This window comes from Lolium perenne, chromosome 1, assembly GCF_019359855.2.
Source record: "Lolium perenne isolate Kyuss_39 chromosome 1, Kyuss_2.0, whole genome shotgun sequence".
Classification (NCBI taxonomy): domain Eukaryota; kingdom Viridiplantae; phylum Streptophyta; class Magnoliopsida; order Poales; family Poaceae; genus Lolium; species Lolium perenne.
In genome coordinates this window covers 61,081,062-61,093,005 of record NC_067244.2, presented here as the reverse complement: position 1 = coordinate 61,093,005, position 11,944 = coordinate 61,081,062, and the positions used below count along the sequence as shown (strand labels likewise).

Sequence of the window (11,944 nt, the reverse complement as noted above, 5' to 3'; positions counted from 1 at the left end):
CTATGGTCTTAGGGTGGCCGGCCCCCTCCCCTTGGCCTCTCATTATATAGGTGGAAGCCCCAAGTGTTGGACTACAATTCTCCGAATAAGACCCGAACCAAAAACCTTCCATGTGATAGGGAAACCTACCCAAGGTGGGAATCCCACTTGGGGTGGGATTCCCCCCTTCCATGTGGGGGGGTGGCCGGCCCCCATAGGGGGAGTCCACTTGGGACTCCTCTCCCTCTAGGGTTGGCCGGCCATGGAGGTGGAGTCCCTCCGGGACTCCACCTTCCTTGGTGGTTTCTTCCGGACTTTTCTAGAACCTTCTATAACCTTCCATAGAACCTTCCGGATCATTTTAAATCACATAAAATGACATCCTATATATGAATCTTATTCTCCGGACCATTCCGGAACTCCTCGTGATGTCCGGGATCTCATCCGGGAGTCCGAACAAATATTCGAACTCCATTCCATATTCAAGTTCTACCATTTCAACATCCAACTTTAAGTGTGTCACCCTACGGTTCGCGAACTATGTGGACATGGTTGAGTACTCACTCCGACCAATAACCAATAGAGGGATCTGGAGATCCATAATGGCTCCCACATATTCAACGATGACTTTAGTGATCGAATGAACCATTCACATACGATACCAATTCCCTTTGTCACGCGATATTTTACTTGTCCGAGGTTTGATCATCGGTATCACTTCATACCTTGTTCAACCTCGTCTCCTGACAAGTACTCTTTACTCGTACCATGGTATGTGGTCTCTTTATGAACTTATTCATATGCTTGCAAGACATTAGACGACATTCCACCGAGAGGGCCCATAGTATATCTATCCGTCATCGGGATGGACAAATCCCACTGTTGATCCATATGCCTCAACTCATACTTTCCGGATACTTAATCCCACCTTTATAACCACCCATTTACGCAGTGGCGTTTGGTGTAATCAAAGTACCTTTCCGGTATAAGTGATTTACATGATCTCATGGTCATAAGGACTAGGTAACTATGTATCGAAAGCTTATAGCAAATAACTTAATGACGTGATCTTATGCTACGCTTAATTGGGTGTGTCCATTACATCATTCATACAATGATATAACCTTGTTTTTAATAACATCCAATGTTCATGATTATGAAACTAATCATCTATTAATCAACAAGCTAGTTAAGAGGCATACTAGGGACTCTCTGTTTGTCTACATATCACACATGTACTAATATTTCGGTTAATACAATTATAGCATGATATATAAACATTTATCATAAACATAAAGATATATAATAATAACCACTTTATTATTGTCTTCAGGGCATATCTCCTTCAGTGTGGTGCTCTGTTCTGGTTCTTTGAGCGGTGTAAAAGATCATCTATTGGAAAAGGCCGGTTGCCGGTCTTCGCTCGCTGTTGTCTTCGTGGAAAAGTGTCGTTGCCAAGTTTCAATGATTGGCCTCCTCCTCTTAAGGAGTTGCTTTCTTTTAGTTGTGGGCCCGCTTCTACTCATTTCTATCGCCTTATCAGGCATTATAATTCTCTGTTTGCTTTTACCTCTATGGGTGCTGACATTGATAGATCTATTAATTCGGGAGGTGCTCCCTATATTTTCAAGATGTGTGGTTCAGCTTACCATCGGATTGGTTCTCTCTTGCCCGGTGAAACGAATCCTCCCAAGTTTGCACAGCTCTATATAGTTGACTCTGCTGATGAGGTCCAAAAACGTCTTGATCTTTTTGGGCAAGAAGATATTGCTGAAGGCGACTGTGCTGAATCAGCTGATCCGCTGATTGTTAAAGAACTTACTGAGATGCTTGATCAGCACAACCATTTAGTTTGCCAGTTCAGGTTTGCTCGCCGAAGGTTGCAGTCTCCTGGGTCTGCAAACGTCGCCATCAGGTTTTTTGGTGATGAAGGTGGATCACATGGAACCCGTTTCTCTGGGCCGACTGCTTGTGAGGTCGCTGCTTTGATAGTTGGTGACTTGACACCTGAGGTGAACCGTTTTGATGTCATCGTTGAGACTAATTCGCATGAGTTAAGGCGTGTATCTCCTTTAAATCCTTCTCTTATGGCTCTGCAATATCCGCTGCTTTTTCCCTATGCTGATAAGGGTTTCCATCTGGGTATTAAATATGTTAACCGTTCTTCTTCGTCTGCTCATGTGCCATCACGGCATGTCTCTGTACCCTCCTCTTCTTCATCTCCTGCAATAGATGAAACTGGTTTTTCTTCTCGAGATGAGGTGTCTATGATGGAATACTATGCATATTACTTTTACTATCGCCAACATGAGCCTAATCCTTATACATGATGTGGTCGTCTTAGCCAGCAAATTATTGTCAACGCTTATTCTTGTGTAGAGGCTGGCAGGCTAGCTTATCATTTTTTAAATCAGAAGACCCTTCGTTCCGAGACATATCAGGGTATCACTGATGCCATGGGTGAAGGTAGTTCTACTGGAAAAAATCTTGGTGTTGAGTACATACTTCATTGTAGCTTTACTGGTGGTCCTCGATATATGGTCCAAAATTACCATGATGGTATGGCTATTTCTCGGGTCCATGGCGCGCCGGATCTTTTTATTACTTTCAAATGTAATCCTAAGTGGCAAGAGATTACTGATGCTTTGTCCTTGGAGCCTGGACAGTCTCCATCAGATCGGCCAGATATTGTTACACGAGTTTTTCATATGAAATATAATGAGTTCCTTGCTGATGTGAAGAATGGGCATTTGTTTGGCCCTATCAAAGCATGTGAGGCCTTCTTTATGTTTTTTCTCTTCTTTCTTTCGGCCCAATGTATTTGTCGGCCAGTTCATGGGCCTCTCTCATGTCTCTGGGCTTTGTTTTTTCTATATGTTGCTTTTATCTTATTTGTTTGCATTGGCGTTTTTTCTACTGCAGATTTATATGTTGTGGAGTTTCAGAAGAGGGGTTTACCACATACCCATACTCTCATATGGCTCAAAAGAAATACTCAGGAGCCTTCTTCGGCGCTTATTGATAGTTTTATTTCTGCTGAGCTTCCAGATCTTGAGAAGGACCCCTTAGGTTATGTTCTTGTAGACGAATTCATGGTGCATGGTCCCTGTGGTGATTTAAACAAGAGATGTGCTTGCATGAAGGAAGGAATTTGTTCTAAGCGTTTTCCTAAAGCTTACAGTGATGAAACCTTGGTTGATGACAAGGGTTTCCCTGTTTATCGTCGACGAGATGACGGTCGTTTTGTTCTTAGGAACAAAGGCGCTGTTAAGCTTACGAACAAATGGGTTGTTCCTTACAACCTAGGTTTACTAAAAAGGTTCCAAGCTCATATTAATGTTGAATGGTGTAACAAAACCAATTTATTGAAATACCTTTTTAAATATGTTACAAAGGGACCTGATGTTGCACGTGTTCGGTTTGAGGCTCTATCTAATTCTGCGACGTCTCATGGTTCTACTGTACCTGCTGGTAGAAATGAAATAGAGGAGTTTGTTAAGTGTAGGTTAGTGTCTTCCTTTCTCTTTCTTGACTCTACTTATTTTATGCATATGTTCATTGGTTTCTTCTCTGGTATATGACATGTGCTGTGTTTTGTAGATATCTCTCGGCGTGTGAGGCCTGTTGGCGTATGTTTGGATACGATATCCAAGGTCGGCAGCCTTCTGTTGAGCGCCTTGTTGTCCACTTGCCCGGGTTGAACAGAATCATTTTCCATGAGGATGATCCGTTGGTTTCTTTTGTGGAGAGTTCGCTTCAGTACAAAACAATGTTGACTGAATGGTTTGTCGCTAATCAAAACCACATAGATGCCAGATCTCTGACCTATTTGGATTTCCCTACTGCTTGAGTTTGGGATGCCCCCAATAGGGTCTGGAACAAAAGGGTTAAAAAGACGAAACTTGGTACTTGGTAGCAAGATTGGAAGAATATATCATGTACATCCGAGTTGTGGAGAGCTATTCTTCATGCGTATGCTGCTACTGGTTGTCTGTGGGGCCACTTGTTTTGAGGATCTCCGCAGGTACAATGGAACATTGTACGCTACATTCAAGCAAGCATGCCAAGCTCGAGGACTGGTGGGCGATGACAATGAGTGGTTCAACCTATTTGAGGAAGCCATTGTGTGGGCAACTCCTTTTCAGCTGAGGCACCTGTTCATGACTGTTTTGCTGTACTGTGAGGTCATCAACGGTAATACTTTGTTTGACCGTTTTTGGTCTAGCATGGCTGAAGATATATCTTACAGGATTACTGCTTCTCTTGGAGGATATGTTGTGCCTGATGTTTATATCCAAGATGAGTTGTTAAAGGAGTTATCAATTATATTTGCTAAAAATGGATCTTCGCTTGCTTCATTCAACATATCTCCACGATGTGTATCGACAAATGGAGTATCTTGCAACAGACTAATAGCCGAGGAAACACAATATGATATACACGAATTGCAGGCACAGGGAGAGGCTATGCGTGCCCAGTTGAACTCTGGTCAGCGTATTGTTTTTAGTCAGATTATGCATTCAGTTGATACCCAGACACCGAAAGTTTATTTTGTTTCTGGTAATGGTGGTACCGGAAAGACATTTCTTTGGAACTGTGTTGTTACGGTGCTGCGATCAGAACGTCGGGTTGTTCTTGCTGTTGCATCTTCTGGGGTGGCTTCTTTATTGCTTCCTAATGGTAGAACTGCACATTCCCGCTTCCGAATTCCGATAAATGCGTCAGATAAGTCTGTGTGTAATATTTCAAGAGGTTCCAGTATGGCTTCACTACTTGAAGAAACCAGCTTGATTCTCTGGGATGAAGCTCCAATGACAAGCCGTTATTGTTTCGAAGCTCTTGATCGTACTTTAAGAGATGTTCTTTCTTCTAATGATGCTGCTAAGTCGTCTCTTCCTTTTGGTGGAAAAACTGTTATACTTGGAGGTGATTTCCGCCAGGTTCTTCCAGTTATTGAGGGTGGTTCAAGGAATGAAATTATTGATGCATCTCTTATTGCGTCACCGCTTTGGCGTCATGTCACCGTGCTGAGTTTAAAAGAAAATATGCGCCTCAATCGGCCTGGCTTATCAACTGTTGATCGTGAGGAGCTTTCAGCTTTTTCGCGGTGGATATTAGATATTGGTAATGGTGACATCCCAGGAAATGCAAGAGATGGAGAAGATTCTGGTTCTTGGATAAAAATTCCTGATGATCTTATTCTACGCCCTACATCCTCCAATGTAGATGCAGCAATAGAAAGTGTTTATGACTCTTTCTTCTTCAACTATTCTTCTACTCAATATCTTGCAGACCGTGCAATTATGTGTCCAACAAATACAGTCGTTGATGAAATCAATGATGTTGTCTTCACCCGTGTGCCTGGATGTTCTAGGAGGTATTTAAGTTGTGATTCTATATCAAAGTCAACTGATCATGTCTCCGATGCAGAGCTACTATATCCTCCGGAATTCCTTCACTCTGTGAAGCCCAACAATTTTCCTCACCATCAGCTTGATCTGAAAGTTGGTGTTCCTGTTATGGTTGTGAGAAATATCAACCAATCATTAGGTCTCTGCAACGGTACTCGGCTATTGGTTGTACGTCTAGGCGAAAGGGTGCTAGAAGGAGAAATTATTACAGGTTCATACAAGGGCAACCGTGTCTGCATTCCAAGAATTGTTCTCAATTCTGTTGACTCTAAATGGCCATTTACGTTGCGCCGCTGCCAGTTCCCCGTCCGTTTGTGTTATAGCATGACTATAAACAAGAGTCAGGGGCAAACACTTTCTAAGATTTGTGTTTACCTGCGGAATCCTGTGTTTTCTCATGGCCAGCTCTATGTTGCGGTGTCGCGTGCTACTTCGCGGAAAGGTCTTAAGCTTTTGATCGAAGATGAAGATGGTAAACCAACTGATAGGACAAAGAATATAGTCTATAAAGAAGTTCTCCGAAGTGTTCTGTAGACTTCTTGAAAATGGTAATGTTTTCTTCATGTCTGTTACACTACTTTTTCTTTTCTTGCAATTTGTTGCTGTGTATGTTCCTTCTTCTTCTACTAAACTGTACTTCCATTTTCTTGTGGGCAGGCAACGTTTCGTGCACTGTTGATGGATCAATTCTACATTCTCTGCATCCCTTCTGTTCATCGATGGGTTACACTGTTCAGTGCTTGCTGATCCTGTTTTCTTTCCTCTTCTCTGTACCTACTGCTTTTGTTCATCGATGGGTTACAGTGTTTGGTGCTTGCTGATCCTGTTTTCTTTCCCCTTCTCTGTACCTACTATAACTTAATATATATAATCTGTTGTGCATGCTCTGAATATGTTTTCCTTAGGTGCTCCTTTTTGTCATCTATTTGGATTAATTTTCGTTCAGCTGTCAGATATGTGCACATGAAAAACGCTCAACTGTTTGGTTGAACCAGTTCATAGTTTCATCGTTTCTGCAGAGTTACAGCAAACCCATTTAGCTCAGCTTTGTTACTATGAATGTTGCTGATGCTGCACAGAGATGTGCTCAATTTGGTTACAGGTCTAGCGCGATTACAGTAGAATTCTACATTGTTTGGTTTAGGTGGAGAAACATTTTAGAGAGCACTCTGTTTTGTTTGCTTTCAGGCCTAATGTGCTTATATTAGATGGGAGAATAAACTCTGGAAGTAAACTCCAGGAGTGTGACCATATGAAAGATAAGGTTTAATTAGATTTTTTAATTCGTAAAGTTATCTACAAAGTTTACTAGGATGACTTAACTGATTAGTATCCAATAAGCCCTAATAGTTATGAGATCAAAAGAAATAAGTTTCAGTAAAAGAGTCAAACTGAATATGAACAAATCAGACAGTGCTTTTACACAGAGGATAAGTAAACTGTCAGATATGTCCACATGAAAATTGCTCTACTGTTTGGTCGAAACGATTTATACTTTTAGCATTTGTACAGAGTTACAACAAACTCATTTAGGTCAGTTTTGTTATTGTGAATGTTGCTCATGCTATACAGAGATGTGCTCAGTTTTGTTACAGCTCTAGCGTAATTACACTTGAATTCTATGTTCTTTGTCTTAGGGGGAAAAACATTGTAGACACCACTCTGTTTTCTGTGCTTTCAGACCTAATGTGCTTATACTAGATGGAACAACAAACTCTGGAACTGAACTCAAGGAGTATGAGCGTAGCAAAATTAAGATGCAAGTGGTGCTTCAAAAAAAAAACATTTCGATAGAAAAATGTCAAATGAAATCCACCGTGCTAAAAATATTACATGAGTTCTGATCTTACATGTTTTATTCAGTAAAATTTCATCACGCGGAGCTAATATTTACTGCAGAACATCATTTACCACATGATCTACACAATATTGTGGATTATCTGTTGGTTCTGATGCTCTATGCACTACATTTAATTAAAATAATGAATGGTAATTGTACCAATAGGATAACTTCATACAACCACAAACAAGTATTTTGTTCAATATAAGTCTTTTCAAGATAAATTCTAGGGTTAGTGTGGTAAATCTTTCGTATGAACAATGGGGAGTCATTTATGTCCACCAACCTCTATCTGTTACTTCGCTCGATAGATTTTCTTTGCCTACTGTGTTCTGTTCAACCCAGATGGCACTTACTTATGATTACAGCCATTTTTTAAGAAAACATCAGTCGCTCCGAATGAAATAATTATTTGAAAAGAAACTGTTGAGGGACTATTTCATACACACATGTACGAACCGATGATTCCACCATGGATCATTACATAGGAATTCAAGGATAGATAAGAAAACACAAAATAATATAACCATTTAAACAGTAACAACTGATCAGTGTAGGAGTTTTAGTCGCAGTGGTCATCATCGTTCTTTGTTTTGTCGATCCAGTCTTACCCATCAGCAAAGGCCATTCCTGAAAAATATATGAACTGAAAAAAATGCAAGCAGGGCGCTTATGGGGGTAACAAGTTCAGTTAATATGGAGGAAAACCTATATAAATTCCGCGTCATACATCCAAAACAGATGATATAGAGGTTAGTTACATCAGCCACTAAATATGCTAGACCCATTTCTTTTACAGATAGATAGCTTCCGAAAGAAGCTTCTGTCTCCAGAGCATCGAAAGTGCAGTGTATAAACAGTTAATAAATTTATCGTCGGTGTTACCTCGACAAAAAAATAAGATGTTTCCTCTGCCAAAACTTTCTGGTACCATGTAATTTGTTTTACTAACTCTAACATTTCATTTGTGAATATCTATACACAAGTGTTTCCCTTTTAATCCGAAGACCTTCTTTTCCTATATATACTTCAAGTTTAGTCTATTTATAGATACTTTGTGCAAACGAAATTACTATATTACTTTCAATTTACAATATAGTTCTCTTTCCTTATTTTTTTTGCATACCTTTTGAAGATGTTTACAAATTGTTATCCGCACCAACTTTTAGTTTTAGTCTGTGGTGTTCTACCATACAATATAATATGACCAAACAGATGCAAATAATGGACATCGATTTTATTTCATTTGATGCACACCGATTACAACTCAACATCAGACCACAAAGTACAACACAACCTACTAGATAAACTAAAACTTCTTCATAGAAGACATCATTCTAAATAAACATCTGCATACGCTAACGAAACAGAGCAAGAACAACTAAACAACAGTGATAACAAACAACCCGATCAAACGATACAAGCGCTATAGGGCACCTGCGCCACTACTCAACAAACCGAATAACTGGAACAAACTCCGCCGCACGAGCATCGTACAACATCTGTGGATCCACCTTTGCATAGCAAAGAATAGTGTTACCCACCCAAGCAGCAGTACCATGCAAGTTAAATGCATCCTCGCGGTTCCACAGGTGACCAAAAATGCAGTTGGCAACACCTCTCTTCACCCTAAAGAACCGACGATCAACAAAATATGCTTCTAAGAAAATGCGAGTGGCATTTTGCAAGGAAACATTTCCTCCTCTTACCCAGAACTGCAACATACTACCATCTTCGAAAGCAGGAGGAGCTAGAAACTCGATCACAGCAGCAGCCATGCTCAGCTCAGTTGTTGGCCAAAGCAAAGAAAAGGGAAGAGATGAAGATGTTGAAATGATTGAGGCTGTTGTGGATGAAACCAGATGCCCACCTCCGCCCGTTAAATAGAGCATGGAAAGCTACCGTCGTAGCAACTTGCTCACTAATTGAGCTGACAGCATACACTGAGACATGCATGCAGCAACCTACAGCGGCATCGTTCTATACATCTTAATCAATACTACAATAGTCCAAATCAAACATATCATGACAAACTATTGAGTCAATTGCAGTACCTCACTTACCAAAAAAGGCCAAACATTTATATCTGAGACGATGCCACCTACAGACCTGCTCTCTGAAACAGAGTAACCATGCACAGTCCACATAACCTGCCAAAGACTGACACTCAGGGTGGGCATAAAAACCGTGAAACCGAAAACCGAACCGAAGCCGAAACCGAACTAACCGAAATCTCGGTTTTTTCCATTAACCGCTATTTTTTCGGTTTCCATTTATACTAACCGAATTAAATTTGGTAGAATTCGGTTTTTAGCCCCACCAACCGAACAAGACCGAATAGACCGAATTGAGTAACCTACCATCAATTTGTGCATAAACCGATCATTCCATAGAAGCCCAATTGCGTTTGATGTTCCAAAAATTGTTCATTCAATGTATGACTTTGGTCTTAGATGTACTAGCTTTTCTGAATATAGCGTGAAGCCTACATAATAGAACACGTCGCTCGAAATCTTAGCTACCCCTCTTAATCGCTCACGAGTGATGCACCTGTACCACGAGTTCCGCAACCTACCAAATAGCATCCCTCCACGATTGGTGCTCATTTGTCGATTTCTTGCGCACTTGATGCTTTTTGTGTTGATATGTCAATCACTATTTGCTTTCTTCCGTGATGCCTACTATTTGTTCAAGTGAGTAGGTTCATTCGTTTTTAACCGAAAACCGAACCGAAATTGTCGGTTAACCGAATCTTCGGTTTCCTAAATTTTCATGCCAATTTCGGTTACCATTTTTGAAAACCGAATATGTTCAAAAACCGCAAAAACCGAACCGAAATTTCGGTTAAACCCGAATGCCCACCCTTGGCTGACACCATATAACTCCAAACAAACAAACAGCCAGAATTAATTTACGACACCACCGTTTGGCCAACATTAAAAATCGATATACTAAGGTATCAGCATCCACATGGCATCAATTATTAATAATAGACGACTGCTGCTTAACTATTGATCATACACACGCTTATTTAATAGATTCTGTCAGAATTTAGACCCTGTTTTAGTAAAGAAGATTTTCTTTCTGATTCCCTTATCAATCAGAGTTTTTTTACCACCGTTCTCTGCACAGATGGTTCAGCAAAAACATAAATTGCTTCCATCAAAAGTTGAGACCGTTTGAACAGTTGGACATGCCCGCCGCGGTTATCGTTGTCCAACCTCTGTCGGCAACAGTATACCGTGTTTTAGTAGAGATTTTCTTTTATAGTTTGCTTATCCATTGGAAAAAACTACGACCATTCTGTACACACACAGTTCGACAGAAATATAAAATGCACGCTTTTAAGGTCGAGGCCGCTCAAAGAAGTGGAGATGTTCGCCGGTGCTATCGCTGTCGCACCTATGTCACACAGATGGGTAAGTTTGGTTGTTCTGTCGCCTTCAGTCCGCCTAAAAATCGTCTCAAAATTAATCGCCGTCCCGCTCTGCAGCACAGATGGTGTCCTAAAACACTAATACTTTTTCCATGTCTACTCACTGCAAAAAAATAGTGTCACACGTTTCTACAAAAAGCAAAAAGTAAAATACTATAAAAATAGATAAAAACCCCATCTAAAGAGATAGCAATGATCACCATAGATAAATAAAAAACAACACTATTACAGACACATAGATAACTGAACACAACAAAATAAACACATCTTCTTCCCAGTGCAAGAAAATGACACACTGCCCCAGAAACACTTTATTATTCAACTAACCATTTCCACACAAACACACCAGTAAACACACATGGCCCTTTATATGTTGCCAATACACTTCAAACATACATAAAACATTTTTAGCACGTACATAAACGAACAAACTAATAAAAGAAAACATCTTAGTACTTCTCAGCAGTTTCTTCAAATTCAACTATACCATAGTTAACAGCCGCAAATGAAGAGTTAGATATCTCTTCATAGGACTGTGCAATGGTTTCAGGTTCACAATACTCAAGAGCATTTGACTGAGCAAAAGTGATTTTATCATGCATTTGATCAACACGCTCAAGTGTGCGGCGCCACCCCTTTGTTAATTCATCCACTTTCATTCTCAGCTGCTGATTTTCTTCCTTCTCGCGCCTCCATCCAGTGCAAGAATTATAACTATCTCGATTGAACCGTCTCATATTCCACCAATTAAGATCTTTTGTCTCAAAATTAAACATCCTTTCAAGTTAACGAATCATTGATTCAGCCGCCTTTTCTTCTGCAGCCTCGAAACTGCTATACTCTGATCCACTCGACACGGAGATATGGTGAATTTTTACTGGAATCTTCATGTCGGGTACAGAAGCATGCACATTGCTAAAAAATCCCATATATCTATAGAATGTCTGAAATTTCAACTCAAGAACTGGGAGTTTTTTTGCCACCTCACCCAGTATGACCTTGTGAGAAACTTCAAGCATCTGCACGCTGCCTGTAAATAAAAAACGAAATAAGAACTGAAGAACAAAACAACATCGAAAAAGAAAAAATAAAAAAACCTACCAGCTGGAGGAAACACAGGACAAGGCATGACATCTAGGCGAGCTGCATCTTCCTCCAGGTCTGAAGCATGCAGTTCGAGCAGATCATCAATGTCCATTGATCCTTCCATGCAAGCCCACAGGCTGATGGTACCACCAAACAGGCAAGCAGTCGATTGATGATACTACAACCAAAAAC

General features: G+C 40.4%; 1 protein-coding gene across 1 annotated transcript; it reads left to right on the top strand.

The window, feature by feature from the left end:
* Nucleotides 1-1,553: 1,553 nt before the first annotated feature.
* On the top strand, nucleotides 1,554-5,924 carry LOC139832255 (uncharacterized). The gene is made up of 6 exons (XM_071821964.1): nucleotides 1,554-2,121; nucleotides 2,359-2,445; nucleotides 2,902-3,074; nucleotides 3,375-3,484; nucleotides 3,580-3,762; nucleotides 4,004-5,924. The coding sequence occupies exons 1-6, from the start codon at nucleotides 1,554-1,556 to the stop codon at nucleotides 5,922-5,924; spliced, it is 3,042 nt and encodes a 1,013-aa protein (XP_071678065.1).
* Nucleotides 5,925-11,944: the final 6,020 nt, after the last annotated feature.